Genomic DNA, 16,576 nt, shown 5'->3' on the forward strand with positions numbered 1-16,576 from the left:
ACAGGCTAAAGCATTGCTCATTACCTTTTAGTAAGAAAATCCCTTAGCCAATGTCCATTTTGAAACATGAGGCACATTTCAAGTATGTACATTTAATCATAAGTTAAGGTCTTTGGTAAGTAAAATACTTTTCATAAAGGGTGTTTATTTTGGAATCTTCTTTGATGGAAAATTGGCTTTCTGAAATATATGCTGTTTGCTTCAAGAAAGAAAATGAAGTCTTCAGAAATGGTAAAACAACAACAACAACAATAAAACAAATAAAACCCTCTTGAGCTCTTAGCTTTCCTTTGACCTTCTAAATAAATTCCACAAGGGGGCGAAAACACCTAATGGTCCAGGACTGCAAAGTTTATATTTCAAAGCCGGCCACCCATAATAGATTAGTGGATTAATATTTTGCTTTAAAGGATCTGGCCTTTAATGTTGACATCAATTTATAGCTATCCCAGTTTACAGTAGTAAAAGTCACGGAGACCATAAACTTCACAATAGATGATAGCCTTCTGGTACTTGTGCTTTAGACTAGCACCCCATAAACAGTGGTGATTAGGTAACTGTTCTTCAAAGACCCATCCATAGCTGTAACGTCTTTATCAGCTCCAGCAAAGATACTGCTACCAGGATTTTTAGCAGCCACAACAGAGATACAAGCTTTTTATTAACATGTTCTTATTTTTCTGATGTGTTTCTGTGATATTTTGCTGTGGCTTATCAATGATCTCTTCTTGAAAATCAAAGGTGTATTTGTGGGCAAAACTTAAAGAACAGAAACTCTTGTTCCATATTAGAACTTTTTGAAAAACAGCCAAGGTACAGAGGTCAAATTTCCCCATATGCTATAAGCAACTTAGTAGGTAGGAAGCAAGACCACAAAAGGTTTTGCAAATGTCTGCCAGTAGCCCGGTGATCTAGGTCACTGTACAGGTTTCATGAATCAGGTTGTTAAAACAAGGAGTTATTTTGCTTTGCTTAAGAGACCTGCAAAAATCCCATAGAATCTACTCAGTTGTTGATTATTAAAGAGTTTTAATGAAATAGAGATCATTCAAATGAAGGGGTCCAGGGAGTTTGTGTTTGTACTGAAGAGAAATTGAGCTTTTCACCCCGCGTTTCTGGGTTGAGTCCTCTCTTCTGGCAGAGATAGGCTATGGATCTAATAATAGTTCCTTGGGCTCTGCATCTTCACATATGTGTTCCGGCCTTAGAGCAGCAGGAGGAATTTAGTGACAGAGCAGGTGTTGTGGCTAATTCCCTGGCAGAATAAATGGTGAAGAGTGGTGGCAAGACAATTCTCTTGCTTCTTTCTTTATGTAAAACAGCAACAACAACAACAACGCCTCTAATGGCCTTCCCTTTTGTCTTTTTTCCTGGCACAAGTAAAAAACAACTACAATTGCTATATTAATATGTACGCCAACATTTTTTTTTTCACTTGAGCCTCTGGGAGATAAAAAAGGAAAAAGAAAAACTTACTGTGAAAATGCTTAGCCAGGAAGATTTACTGCTGATCACAGATTTAGTATTGACATGTTCGTGCTGAAGAAAACTTCAGCTTTAACTATTAATGTGGGAAATCTGGATTAGCCTTTAAACGGAGTGAAGAGTTTTGAATGATGGTATATTTTCAGTGAAATTACTTACAAAATAATTTTTAATAAGGAAGTGTCAATTATAGAGGTATAAAAAACCCAGTGGAGTGTACATCTTAATGGCCTGCCTTGGAAACAGAATTATAGAATAGGTGATCTGAATTTTACTGAAATCAGCCTTTACGTCAGACTCACTATAATTTAACATTTCTCTATACCTTCATCTCCTGATTTTTTATTATGAAATATGATATTTAAGATTAGAATCTGAGTCTAAATGAAATGTTCTTTTAAAGGATTGTGAGATTTTCCACAACCTACATTTCTGTTCTCCTCCAGTGGGTTATGTATAACTTTTTTTTTTCATGAATATAGATATGTTGATTTTATGAAGGTAAACATGAAAGGGAAAACAAAATTCATTCTCCTGCCAATTGGGATTATTTGAAATTTTAACAATATTACTTTTTCCTTTGCTTGATTATACAAGGCAAAACTTGACACCTACTTCACTGTAGTTATGTCTTCTTGATAACACATGCAGGTAAAATTAAAAAGGATCTTATCGTTATGTCCTTTGCACCCAATGTGTGTAATAGTAAAAGCTCAGAATTCTGGAAAACGGCATGCTTGAGAGGGAACATCTTGTGAAGACTCTTAATTTGACCTTTGCATCAACCTTGCTGAGTAAATTTTAAATATTGTAAGAGAAAAAATAGAAAACCTCAAGGTGGAATTCCACCCCCCTCAAGCCAGAAAATGTGTGCCTGTCTTTAGTACTTTTGCTGAGAAATAAAATTCGTCACTAGAGATAAAGGCAGATTTATATTTTAATGCCATCCTCATAAATCTCCCAGTATTTTATTCCAGTCTACCTCCATTTAAGTAGTTGAATCAGATATAACCAGAAACACTTTGATTTCCCCCTCCCACCCTGTGAAACAGTATTTGTAACATTTAGTATTACAAACCTTTCTAACTCTGGAGTACACTTGAAGATGATGGCAATTAAGAAAAAAAAATTGCTCTTTGACAACTTTGCAGCTTTTGATTAAACCACACCAAGAGGCATGTTACAGTGATAACAATGAAGCATTATGCCAATTATGTTAAATCCTGCTCTCCACTTTAAGCTCATCATGACCTGTTTTAGTGTCCTGTAATTTATCCTTTGGAATGCTGACTCTCCTCAGTAGTGTTCAAGAGGAAAAAACAAAGCCACCAAAGGGAATAACCACCCCCAAATGACTTCTAGAAAGCAAGTATTTCTTAACTTTTTATTGACATTGGCAAATTAAAATAGAATAAATTAACAAGTATTTTTTCAAAAAAATGTTTTGTACAAAAATACTGTCAAAATTTCCTAAAAAGCTTTCAACACAGTAGTATCTTTTCATGTACTGAATATAACTATTAGCACAGTGTCAAAAATGTTGAAGACAGAAACAAAATAAAAATCTGTGAAATGTTTGCCACTGACGACATTCCACACCCTATTATTGTCTGTACATATGGGGGAGGGGGACAGCCACCTTGAAAGTGAACAGTATGACTTTTCCTGATCCAGAATGGTTTGGCCCACATCTGTTTAATCTTCCAGTTAAGCGTATTTTAAAAATTAGTCTGTACTCAAATGCATAGTTAAAAATATGAAGCGAGATGGCAGAGTTTGTGCAGTAATATCTGCCCTTCAAAGTTCATGCAACCAACTAATGCAATTTTTCCTTTTCCTCATAAATCTGAATGCAGTTCAGTCATTTGAAACCATCTACAAAATCCACAAGATTAAGCAGTTTGCCAAGATTAATATCTAACAGTTGAGCACTGGAGAAAGTGAGGAATAAGGAGTAAAAACAAACAACAAAAAAGACCAAGTTAGCTAGGTATTTCAACTACATAAGGGAGGTGAATGTCCAGGCTACAAAAACGAAACAAAAACAGAAAAAAAAAAAAGTGGCAGCAATTTTTTAAACCAATTTGTACAAGTTTATAGTTTACTTTGTTTCCAAGTTCTCAAACCTTTCACGCTCTGAAAAGTGAGATACTGTGTCTAAAGGGAATGTTTTTTTTTTTAATTCACACCGAAGAAGTTGGGGTATTTGATTTTTTTTTCGCCGGGGTTTCGATCGAGTCAACAGCTTACTCTGCTGGGCTGTTGTTTGCACACGAAGTCCGTCATAAAATCAAACTCGTTTTGCCCCAGCCAGAGTTCGGGCAGCTCCTTGATGCGGTCCAAACCCATTTCTATCACTAAGGACATGAGCACTTCCTCGTCGATGAAATCAGTGTCTATGACATTGGGCGGCAGCACTGCAGCAGGGACGTGGGCCACGGAGGCGGGCATGTTGCTGCTGCTGCTGCCGCCGCCGCTGCCGCCGCCGCTATTGCTGCTGCCCGCGCCGCCGCCCGAAGTGCCCGCAGAGCCGCCGGGGGTGCTGCTGCCGCCCGAGCCGCCGGGGGTGCTGCTGCCGCCGCTGTGCTTGGGGTTGCAATCTCGGAAGTGCTGGTTTGTCCCGTTCATCTGGTGGCCCGCAGCAGGGTGCAAATCCGGCATGTAGTGGTTGTGGGGGTAGGGGTGATGGTTGAAATACTGGTTGTTGAGCTTCTGCAGCTGCATGCTGGCTGGCAGGGAGCCTCCCTGGCTGGCCACCGGGGGGCCCATGAACTGGGAGTTGTTAAACCTGGCCGCGGGGGCCAGCGCGCTCGGGGGGTGCCCTCCGTTTACAGTTCCCGGCCCCATCGCGTGCCTGATGCCGCTCGAGGCATTCATGTTGCTCGCGCCGTAGTGTATGTGCTCGCCCATCAAGGCGTTGAAGGCGTGTTGCGGCTGCTGCTGCTGGTGATGATGGGGGCTAGGGAACTGCCCCATACCCATGCGGTGGGCAGGGTGGTGGTGCAGCCCGTTGGTGCCGTCGGGGAAGCGCCCGTGGTTCATGGCCATCATATGGTCTGCCATTTCCAGTCCTGCAAGTGAAAAGGGGAGACGGTAAGACCCCGCGCCACACGTGTCGCCCACCACGGCGCACCCCACTTTTCCTCGCCCCTGGCTCCCAGGTTCATCCGACGCACTTCAGCTGCGAATCCTCATCCCGAAGATCCCGCTAGGAGCCTGTGCACCCGGGCTACCCACCAAGGAAAGACCTGCCATCCACAACAGAAGATCTGCGCGCTGCACAAACAGCTCTTTCCCCTGCGATCCGGCGGGGGACCCAAGCCCACACCCCGCTCTGGCTCCCCGAAGTCGCCTAATAAAGGAAGTGCCCCATAGCCCAGCCGCGAACTTCAGGCATTAAATCAGCCCTTCTCATCCTGTTGTTGCACATCCTGTTGTTATTCCCCAGCTCCGCCTCGCGCTCTTCCTCCGGGCAAACCCAGCCCTCGGAGGACTGGCCTGGCAGGAGCCCCAGCCAGCTTCGCCCGACGCACTTACCTTCCGTCCTTGCGATTTCTGCTCCGAAGACCGAGGGCGGGATCGTCGGGTCCAGGACCGGCTCAGCAGCACATAGACGGGGCCTTCCTGGCGTGGAAAGCGCTCGCAGTCGCGAAGTCGGCGCCGAAGTCTTGCAGCAGCCGCTGGGGCAGGATCGGAGCCGTTCCCTTTTATTTCCCCTCTGCTGCACTCACAGCTCGGCAAGACCGCCCGGCAGCTGCCAACAATGAGCTGTGTTTCTTAGGGCTTTGGCCACAGTTAATATAAGGGATTTCAGGAAGGGCGGAGCGAGAGCCTCCCCGGCGGGCGGCGGGCAAACGCGGATTCCGGAACATCAGGCACGCAGGACCGGGCTGGGCAGCCGCGTCCCCGCGGCCAGAGGCACGTGCGCAGAGCCTGAGGGCCCAGGCCCCGCCCCGCTGCCCCCCGATTCTGGTTTCTTCGCGGCCCACAAATACCAGGCCAGACCGCCCCGGCGCAGAAAGTCCTCCCTGGACGCTCAGCCCGAAGGTAGCGCCCGCCGCGAGAGAAACTAGGAAAACTCACCGCCCCACTCTGGCCAAATCCCCACCTCGAGCTCACCTAGCGACCTGGGCTGCTTTCTGTGGGAAGATAGGGTTCACACAGCGCCCCCTGTTTAGTGCCTTTCTGCCTCCGCGGCTTTGCAAAAGCCTACCCGGGTTGCAAAGAATGGCTGTGTTTACCCTAGTGGGTTTTTAAGCCCCGGGCAAATAATGCCCCCTCCCCTGTGCGCGCTTTCCTGAACTGTGCCTTTGTGTTTTTGTAGGAGCAGTAGGTAAACCTGATCTAGACATTTTGCGTGTAGATGCATTTCCTCCACTCCTTTCAAGGACAGGAGCTGGGGGCGGGGAGCGGCAGCGGCAGCCGCTGCAGGTGGACCGAGCGCGTTCGCGGGCTCCGCCGCCCCCGCTCCAGCGCCTGGGAATCCGGTCCGCGGTTTCGCGGCTGCTTGCCGCTCCCGGGGTACGTGTGCTTCTGCTAAGTTTGCGTTTGCAGCTCTTGGTAGCTTTGGCATCCGAGCTGAGGCGTCTCTGCTCTGTAAACAAACTCAGCGATCCTCGTCCCCAGATCCACCTTTTTGCACATACACAGTTTCTTGCTTCTGCTGTTGCCCTTGATCCGGGAGGTGGGGGTGTGTGCAAACTTGCACAGCCTCCCTCCGGGCTCTGCCTGACGGTTTGGGGTTGATTTAGAAGCGAACGGGTTTGTAATTAAGAAATTCGAGGGCTGAGTAAGGCTGCTGAAGCTGGAAAAGGAAAACAAATAGATAACATGGTAATCGCTTTGTAAATAAAGTCGTTCTGGAGGTGGGCACGTAGCTGCACGTCCCGTATGGCACCGCGCGCGCACACACACTGCTGGGACTCTTCCTTTTCAGTGAAATTGCTCAGTGGGCCAATAGGCGATAATAATAACCTTGCTTCCCAGAACGCGGCACAACTAGCCTGGTCGTCCATTTGGCTCATTGACTTGCAAATAAAAGCCCTAACGCGGGCCTGGGCCACTACCCAGTCGGAGCTCTCTTGCTTTCTCAAATGGGGAAGCCGAATTGTTTCCCCAACACCGTGATGAGGTTGCTTGGAGCTTTTAAATTGCTCTTTATGTGGCAAAAGTGAGTTTAGCGCTCCGAATAAGGACTTCTGTTCAGAGTTGTTTCTTCATAACTAGATATCCATTGACGACTTCCTGCTGTGAAGAGCAAGTCCCCCCCCCCACCCCGCTTTTTTTTTTCTCTCGCATCTTGCTCACAGGACTTTTTAAGGCCCTTTTTGAAGACTGGAAATTCTGATACATTTCCCCTTTCAAGAATTTGCAGAAGAGAGCAAATCCTGATTATTTGAATTTATTACCCCTCTGTCTTCCTTTAGTTATATATGTGTAGAATAGTTAATATATGGATTTAAACATTGTTACTGTCTTCCTCTCTTTCCTTTTCCACACCCTCCATCATTTATAACCGTGCGTGCAATAATTTTTAAACCTCAAAAAATGTTTGCACAGGAGCATATTGCAGTTTGGGTTGCAAGAATCCCCTGATCTCTTGTCCACTCACGACTTATACCTGTAGGTCATGGGCTTGCAGTTACAGAATCAGAGGCTTGAGAAAACAACAACAACAAACTTGATACTTCCTATCAAAAAAATAGACTCAAAAATACTGGTCAACTTTCCCCGCCCCAGCCCCCTCCCCCTCAAAAATTGCCAGATAGATTGTTTACTTCCCTTCCTTGTACTGCAGTGTCTTGCGACACAAGGACTGGCTCTTGAATGTCTAATCTAAATTCCCCTTGAAACCATTAAAGAAAGGTGCAGCTCCATCCTGCTCCAGTGGTTCCACAAACTATTGAGAAATCCCTTGAAAGGTCACCTCCCCATCCCCCAACCCTTAGAGGAAAAAAAAAAATTCCTTCTGGGACCAGCTGGTGAGAACATGGTGTGCTTTGTTCATTTATTCATCCATCCAGTGAATATTTACCAAGTGCCGGGCACTTTTCCTAGCTCCTGGAGAGACAACCAGGACAAGAACTCACGGTCAAGAGTGGAGATGGACAAACAAGCCTTGGACACACTTTGATAAGTGTCACAGCAGCACTAAGCACAGGGACTTCTGGAGCACATAGGAGGGACAACCTGGACTTCCAGCCTTGGGAAGGCTTCCCAGTAGGAGTGGTGATAAATGGAGGCCAGGAGGGGGACACAGGTGGGAGAAACAAGGTTGGAGAGGTGAACAGGCTGGATCCTACAGGCATTGGTCCCCAAGATGAGAAATTAGGGTTGTGTCTTGAAGGTAAAGAGAAGTGAGTGAAGGCTTGTGAACCAGTGAGATGATCAAATTTTCATTTTAAAGCGATGAGGACAATACTGTGGAGAATGGATTGAGAAAGTAAGACTGGGAGTGGGGAATCCAGTTGGTGGGCTACTACAGTCATCCAGGAGTATGCAAAACCCAATGTAAGCAGGGGCTTATCCTGTGAACTGGGGTGAGGCAGTGCAGCTGTATGTGGCCCTGAAGGTGGTATATGGTTGTATTTCTTTTGGTTGTATTTCTTTCCTAGGGCGCTCAGGCTTAAACAACAGAAAATTATTGTCTCACAGTTCTGGAGTCTAGAAGTCCAAGATGAAGGTGTTGGCAGAGTTGGTTTGGAGCGCCCGTGAGGGAAAATCTGTTCCATGCCCCTCTTCTAGATGTGGTGATTTGCTGGCCATCTTTGATGTTTCTTGGCTTGTATGTGTATCGCCCCAATCTCTGTCTTAATCCTCGCATGGCATTTCTTCGCTGTGTGTATGTCTAAATTTCCCCATTTTATAAGGACCCCAGTCATATTGGACTGGGACCTATCCTAATGACCTCCTTTTAACTTGATTATCTCCGTAAAGACCCTATCTCTAAATAAAATTCTTCCTAAGGTCCTGGGGATTAAGAGTCCAACATTTTTGGAGAGCCATTATTCAACCCATAACAGTGGTAGAGAAACTGAGTAACACGGGATCCCCACCATCATGGAAGAAAGATGTAGGCTGGAACTCTCTTCCCAGCTCTCCTGCTGGTCTGCACTTACATTCCTTCATGTGAATGCTCAGCCTGAGGTCTTCCTGACTGTCTTCCACAACTAGCACAGTTTGCCTACACTGTTTTGTTTTTCCTCATGGTATTTATCCCTACCTGATTTGTTGCATATTCAGTTTTCACTGTCTTCCCCCGCTGGAATGAAAGCTCCAGGAGAGAGCAGGGACTTCGCCTGTTTATTCTGTGTCTAAAACAAGTCTTTCACTGATTAGATTAATGAGGGAATGGATGGATGGAATGAATATAGCAGAAGTACCAAGGGAACCCAAATAAAGGGCTTAAGGAGGGGGTGATCAGGGAAGATTTTTCTGGAGAAGGTTACTTTCCAGGTTGGCAGCAGAGAAATCTAGCAGAAAGGAGAACAGCAGCTTACCACTGTCTGCATTGTGGCTTGGCATGGACTTGAGGAAAACTCATCTGTTTGCGAGGATCGTTGATTGCTGAGTAGGGAGGGAGGTCCCTATTGGTGTGAACTTTTGATTGAAACAGAGCTTTTAGAGGTAAGCCTTGGGCTTCAGCTAAACTGAATTGAGGAAAGGCTGACAGAAGGGCCAAGCTTCAGAAGATATACACAACATTTTATACTTGTGTGGTGGAGCCAGGGTGAGGCTGGGGGCAGCATGGGTTCTAATATTGGGTTTTATTATACTTTCTAAAGGATCTCACCTAATCCTCACCTGAACAAGTACGGATTACTTTCATCACTTCAGGAAGGAGGATTTTGAGAGTTAAAAAAACAAACACACCCCCTGCCACCCAACCTACCCAACACCTATCTTTTCAGAGGGATTAGGGAAAAGGGGAGAGAAGGACTCAATCAGAGACAGACACTGATACTCTGGTTTCCCTTCAGATTATATAAATCTTTTGCCTTTTACTAAAGATTTCTGTGGACAGAGACAGACACTGGTTGGGCCCACTCTCCTCTTCCCCTCCTCCCAAGACCTTGACTCCAGGTCTTAACTGAAGAGAAAAACACCACTGCTGCTTTGTCCCACCGTCCACTTGGCCACCATAATGAGGCAGGAGCCTCTATTTGAGCATGAAGTGTGACAACAATCCCTATTTCTGCCTTTCTCCTTTCCTCCTATTCTCCTTCATTCACAGGATGGAAAATTCTGTTTTGCTGGTCTGTGGAATAATTGGGAAGAAGTTCTTCCACAGGAAGAAGCCCTGTATGCAGCCTTGCATTATCTGCCTTACATATATGTGTCTATGTCAAAATAAGATCTTCATATAATTTTTAAACCTATGAATTTTGTTCTAATTAATAAAGTACAAATTACTGGAAATAAAGTACAAATTCCATGACTAAACTTGGAAGAATTTTTTCTGCCTTCATGTATTTTCACATTTGATAGAAAGTTATTTTACCATGGAAGCAGGGGACAGTGAAATGTTTTTATTAAACAGGGGTCTTAAAACTTGACGGAGTTGATGCTATCTCACCTGAGAAGATGGTTGAAGATTCTAGAACATCATCTCTGATTCAGTAGATTGGGAGTGGGGCCTGAGGATCTACATGTTTTTTAAAAAAAGCCTTTAAATTAGTTCTGATATTTAGTCCAGTTTGAGAACTACCAATCTTGTCCACAGGTGGGTGATGACTGGGGTTGTTCTGAAAGTGATCATGGGTATAGAGTAAGCCTGGTTTATGCTCGTGAAGTCCTGTTCCCCTGAATTGCCTTTTCCCCCCCACCCGCCTTGATTGGAATTTTGCCCATCTTTGAAGGCCTAGCTCAGATAACATCTTTTTCAAACCTTCCCTGATCCCCAGATAGAAAAACTTCCGGCGCCCTTGGTGCCTCCCAGGGCATTTTGCTCAGCTCTTCCTTTCTGACTTATTCAGGCTTGAGTTTTGTGTGTTTGTGCCCCCTGCTGTAGCCTTCTGTGTGATGGCAAAGGTGCCTTGGTGAGCCCCCAGGGACTGCACAGTGTCATGCATAGAGTATCTTGCTTTAGTCTGCCTGGCATGTCTTAACAAAATACCACAGACTGGGTGGCTTAAACAATAGACTTTATTTTCTCACAATCCTGGATGCTAGAAGTCCAATATCAAGGTGTCAGCAGGGTTCGTTCTTCTGAGGCCTCTCTCCTTGCCTTGCGGATGGCTGATTTCTAGCTGTGTCCTCACCTGGTCGTTTCTTTGTTGCCTTTGTGCTGAAGTCCTGGGTGTCTCTTTGCCTGTCACCAGTGGACTTCTCTGGTGGCTCAGACGGTAAAGCGTCTATCTACAATGCGGGAGACCTGGGTTCCATCCCTGGGTCGGGAAGATCCGCTGGAGAAGGAAATGGCAATCCACTCCAGTACTCTTGCCTGGAAAATCCCATGGACAGAGGAGCCTGGTAGGCTACAGTCCATGGGCTTGCAAAGAGTCGGACATGACTGAGCAACTTCACTTTCACTTTCAGTCAGATTGGATTAGGACTCACCCATTATGGCCTCATTTTAATTTAATCACCTCTTTGAAGATCTTATAACCAAATACTGTTACATTCTGAGATGCTGGGAGTTAAAGCTTCAGTGTATGAATTTTAGAGGACACAATTTAGTCCATAACATGCCTCAAGTACGTTTGGATAATTGACATTTTATTACTCTACAACTTTAACCATAAATTCAGACTTCCTAGGTGACTTTGTGGTAAAGAATTCACCTGCCAATACAGGAGACACAGTAGACATGGCTTCGATCCCTGGATTGGGAAGTTCCCCTGGAGAAGGAAATGGCAGCCCACTCCAATATTCTTGCCTGGAGAATCTCATGGACAGAGGAGCCTGGTGGGCTGCAGTCCGTGGATCACAAAGAGTCAGACACAACTGAGCAGGCATGCATTCTCTCTCTTAACAATAAACTAGACAATACTCACATGGGTTATAAAGTTGGATGAAGTATGTTGGAAAGCAAAAGAAAACAGAGTGACCTTAACTAGATAAATATGCCATCGAAAACAGGATTACATTCAATAGGAAAAACTTTGAAGGCCCCAGTAACAAATTGAACGGGTATTGGACAGGAAATTATTGACTAGGTATAACATATTCATCAATCAAGTTCCTACAGTCCTCCGTTCTACCAACTGAGCTATCGAAGGAGCTTGACTAGGTATAACATATTCAGTCACACACACACACACACACACACACACACACATATTGTGAGTCAAACTGAGCTATTGGTTGGGAGGCAGCAATGGAATTCTGTTATTAAAAAGAAAACAATCGGAGTGTGTTAGAAGTGAGAATATCAAATGCTAGAACTGGAAGTAATTCTTTTGCTGCACTTGGCTCTTCTCAGAGATTGTGGTTGGTTTTTAACTTTACATTTTAATAAAGAGTTACAGAAACTAAAGACGGTTCATTGTAAAAAAAAAGGAAATATATTTAAAAGGATGGGAAATGGGACTTATAATGGCTGTTTAATCTGGAGAAGAAAAAGCTGACAGGTGACTTAATCCATATGTTCTGGTGTATGCACAGGGAAATGAATATGGTGGATCCTTTCCAGATGTTTTCCTTTTCCACTGAGACAAAGAAAAAAGCAAAGCATTTCTTAAAAGAGAGCTTTAGATCAGTGGTTTTCAAATTGAGTTCTATAGACCTTGAGTGTTCTTAGCCTCACTTTTGTGTGCATTATATATTAAGGAGTTCTTGTTCAAATTTGTTTTAAAACATTGTTCTGATATTAAACTGTTATGAAAACTAATGCTTTGGACAATACAAAAGTCACAGAATTCTAATTCGGGGTGAGACTTAAAAAAAAATCTTATCCAAACTCCCTAATTTTCTAGATGAGAAATCTGAGGTCCTGAGAGGTTAAGTGACTTGTTAATAAAGGACTTCCTAAACATCAGGATTTTAAAACACCAGATCAGATTATCAGAGGCAGCTAAGTCTTTACGAAGATTTCAGTGAAATAGGATAGAGAGGCATTGAATGGTTTAGATCAGCTTTTCCCAACTGGCCTTCTGTGTTATAGGTGGGAGGGTTGTAAAAGGCAGTAACAGAATCTGTGTCAATTTCTACTTCTTAGAAAGTAAGAAGTACAATCATTTAAAACTATTTTTGCAGTTCAAAATGGAAGTTTGAGAGTCTCTGAGAGTGTGCTGAGTGAGCCTACTAAGCTGCTAATAGAAACATCCAGCCAGCAGGCACTTAACTCAGTTTCTCTCTTGCTAAATACGCCTGTCAGAGGGGAGGTTTTTGCCATTTTGCTACTTGAATTTGTTTTGATTCTCATTCACATGTAATGTTTTTAAGGTAGAAAACAAATGGTCCTGAATTAAATAAATCAATGAGAAATGTCACTGTATAATCATTTTAATAATCATTTTGCAAAATGACTTATGACGATGCTTACCCCAAGGAAGGGTTACCTTCATATAATGAAAATTCTTATATAACACAAATACCTAACTCTAGAACTCAAAACTCAGTGCTAGAAAGAGAAAATATAGTGATGACTACATCCAAGTTGACCTTCAATTTGTAAGAAATAAAGATTCAATCAACTGCCTCATGAAATAATAGTGGAGTTATGTTTATAAATATAGTTTCAGGCTTTTATAAATATACAAAAACATAACAACATCCTTTTATCTAATTAGTTATAAATAACACAAAATTATTTTTTAAAAACCTAGTTGGTTTTTAAGTACAAAATACAAAAACTAAAAGCATGGAGAAATGAAAGTATTTTGTGTCAATTTCTGATATTAATATCATTGTATGTAGTTATATTTCAATATAGTTTAAATTACACATTTAGTACAAAATCCAAAGAGAATACGTTGCCTGTTTTAAATTTGTCAACAAATTACGCTTTTCCTTAATAATGGATTCAAAAGAAATCATACAATAGAAGACTACTACAAAGAAGAAAAGAATTTGTTTTTATATTTTTTGTTTAATAAGTGTTATTAAAAATTGGGTTAAAATAAATTCCAATAATACATTTATCTAAAAATAATATATTTATCTAACTTAGCTGAGTTAAGGTACTGGAAAGACTGAATGTTAACCACTTTATTTTTAAAATATAGGCTTCTAATATTAAATAAATATATGACTCCAAAATTGTGAGTTCAGTCGTCTTTCACTCATTGATTCATTAGTTCCGTCTTCCTTTTATTCATATGCCTGTGCAATAGCTAGATAAGAATAATATCTATGAGTGTGTGAATTATTTGTATTTTAATTGGCATTTTCTGAAGTGCTTGTAGAGCTTTAGTTCTTTTAAGTAATTTAAACAATCTTTTTTACACCGTCAATTTGTAGTAAGCAAGGGATTTCCAAACTAATTTAATGTGCAGCCTAGCTTCTGGGATGGGTATGTAGGGGTATCTGAGAAGCACCCTCAGAATAACTTTGAGATAAGATTATCTTCTAGGAGTGAAAGAAAGGAGCATAAATGTGTTCAAGATAAGATCAGCATTCTTAGCAGGAAAGCGAAGCTTCTTAGGCCTCCTGGGTCCCTTGACAGTAGCCACCAGAATTCTAGGCACCGGAAGGGCATACCTCCTGTTGTAAGTTAATAAACTGCTATTCATCAATCTCTTTTGGTTTGATGAGTGAGCCAGTTCATCTTTGGATGGATAATCAGCTAAGCTGAAGATGCTTAACAGGCCTTGGTCTGTGGTGTCTTCAACAAAGGGGAGACATAGGTACAATGACTGATCCTTTGACATCCCTCCCTTTGTGTTATCTCTGAGCTACAAATACAGTGGTCTGTTGAAATAATTTGCAGTATTGAAAAATCAGAATGCTACTTACTGGTGTCTTATAATGCCTTGCCCTCCTTTGAAGTTTTAGTGTGATTTTGCTCCAGCTGGTCAGAATCTCCATTCTTGTCCCTATTATATATGCCTTGTGATTTTCCTTCATAGTCCTTCTTGGGATGTGTAGTTACACATTTATTTTGTGACTCTTTAATTACTGTCCCCACGATGGCAGGGACCACACTTGAATCTCATCCCATTGTCACAGCATTATATCCCCAGTGCAAAAACAGGATCTAGCTCAGAGGCAGTGATCATGAAGATATAATAAAACTTCTCATTCCTCTGACCCTTACTGTTAAGCAATTGAAGTCTAATTTAAAATCTTCTTTTAAAAAAATTAAAATGTTTTCCAGTATTCTAGTTTGCCTCTCTGTAGACTCTATAAAAGTTTTCTCCATAAGTGCTAATCTATGCTAGATAATTTAGAAAAAGAATTTATTAATATAAAATTTAATTTTTGTTCATGTTTTCAAAACTTCTTTAGTTCTTGTTGCATTTCCCACCTTCTCAGGATTCAAAATGCTCCCTCGCAATTAAGCTCTTCTCTAGGTCACTGTATTTTTTAAAATCAACTTTGTGTATCCTTCATAATGTATTATGAGGGAGAAGAGATTTTGAGAATCAGGACTCCTCATCCCTGTTTCTTTCTACATTTAAGAGGATATTATTGAAGTGGATTGAGCAGAAGATGAACCTGTATGCAATGCATTTATATGTTCCCACATTTTCTGGTGCAATAGTGGAGCATAAGGATGATTTTATGGAATATTAATTTAGATGTAAGTTCCAGAGCATTATAACACCCACATGGAGTCCTTTCAATGGTCTTTGTTGCTTTGTTCCCAACCCAGGGATCAAACCCAGGTCTCTCTCATTGCAGGTGGATTCTTTACACCTGAGCCACCAGGGAAGCCCAAGAATACTGGAGTGGGTAGTCTATCCCTTCTCCAGGGGAATCTTCCTGACCCAGGAATCCAACTGGGGTCTCCTGCATTGCAAGCAGATTCTTTACCAGCTGAGCTACCAAGGAAGCCCTTTGTTGCTTGACAGGTAGCAACAAGAGAAAAGGAGATAGGAAAAGTTAGTGCAGATATAAAGCAAAAAGTCCAGAGTTCATGAGGCAAGAGGACTCTGCTGTCTGAGATCTTAGGTGATTAGATAAAAGGTGCAAACTGGAACCTGCAAAGTGAAACTCATTTAGTTAGCTTTAACACAGCGTGGTTTTCTGTATGTCACCCCTCTTTCTCTCATTGCCACTACCACAAACTCTTCCAAGCTGGGGACTGTAAGTTATATTTTTGTGTTCCCTAATACCTAGTACAGTGTGAATTCATAACTTGGTTTGTATAGAACTGTAACCCAGTCTCTTTTCATTTTACTTTGCTGATAGAGAGTTATTAAATCAGGGGAAAGAGATTTTGATAAGGAAAGTTAGTCTTAGGAAATAAAAACAGGCTCAAAATAGATCTCCCCTGGTGGCTCAGGTGGTAAAAGTGTCTGCCTATAATGCAGGAGAGCCGGGTTTGATCCCTGGGTCAGGAAGATCCCCTGGAGAAGGAAATGGCAACCCACTCCAGTACTGTTGCCTGGAAAATCCTATGGACGGAGGAGCCTGGTAGGTTACAGTCCATAGGGTCTCAAAGAGTTGGACACAACTGAGCAACTTCACTTTCAAAATAGATCAGAAACTGTTTTATCTATTTAAATATACACTTAAATGGAGAAGAGAAACTATATTCTGATATATATTAATTTGGTAAACAACAAAATGGATTAATTGGCTTTACAAAACTCTTAAAGAATTTTATTTTTTGGAGGAGGTGACTAAGTTACAGTTAGTAAGTATGCTTAGAGAGTGAAAAGTGAAAGTGAAGTCACTCAGTCGTGTCTGACTCTTTGCGACCCCATGGACTGTAGCCTACCAGGCTCCTCTGTCCATGGGATGTTTCAGGCAAGAGTACTGGAGTGGGTTGCCATTTCCTTCTCCAGGGGATCTTCCTGACCCAGGGATCAAACCCTGGTCTCCTGCATTGTAGGCAGTCGTTTTTACTATGAGCCACCAGGGGAGTCAGATACTACAGAAATTCATTGAGGTTTGAGTCTGTGTTTTGATCTTTTGTTCTCTGATCATCTATATTTGTGGTTCTCTTTTGAATGTCCTTCTTTGTCAGCAAGAGTGTACAACT

At 42.5% G+C, this 16,576-nt stretch overlaps 1 protein-coding gene and 1 pseudogene across 1 annotated transcript; one reads left to right on the top strand and one right to left on the bottom strand.

The window, feature by feature from the left end:
• Positions 1-2,855: 2,855 nt before the first annotated feature.
• Positions 2,856-5,203, bottom strand: CITED2 (Cbp/p300 interacting transactivator with Glu/Asp rich carboxy-terminal domain 2). The gene is made up of 2 exons (XM_061428144.1): positions 5,023-5,203; positions 2,856-4,556 (listed from the first exon to the last, which is right to left on the bottom strand). Exon 2 carries the CDS (start codon positions 4,546-4,548, stop codon positions 3,724-3,726), a length of 825 nt encoding a protein of 274 aa, XP_061284128.1. The 5' UTR covers positions 4,549-4,556; positions 5,023-5,203; the 3' UTR covers positions 2,856-3,723.
• A 4,241-nt stretch (positions 5,204-9,444) lies between these two features.
• On the top strand, positions 9,445-9,534 carry LOC133254529 (U5 spliceosomal RNA; annotated as a pseudogene).
• The last annotated feature ends 7,042 nt before the right edge of the window (positions 9,535-16,576 follow it).

The sequence above is a fragment of the Bos javanicus genome, chromosome 9 (genome assembly GCF_032452875.1).
Source record: "Bos javanicus breed banteng chromosome 9, ARS-OSU_banteng_1.0, whole genome shotgun sequence".
Taxonomy (NCBI): Eukaryota; Metazoa; Chordata; class Mammalia; order Artiodactyla; family Bovidae; genus Bos; species Bos javanicus.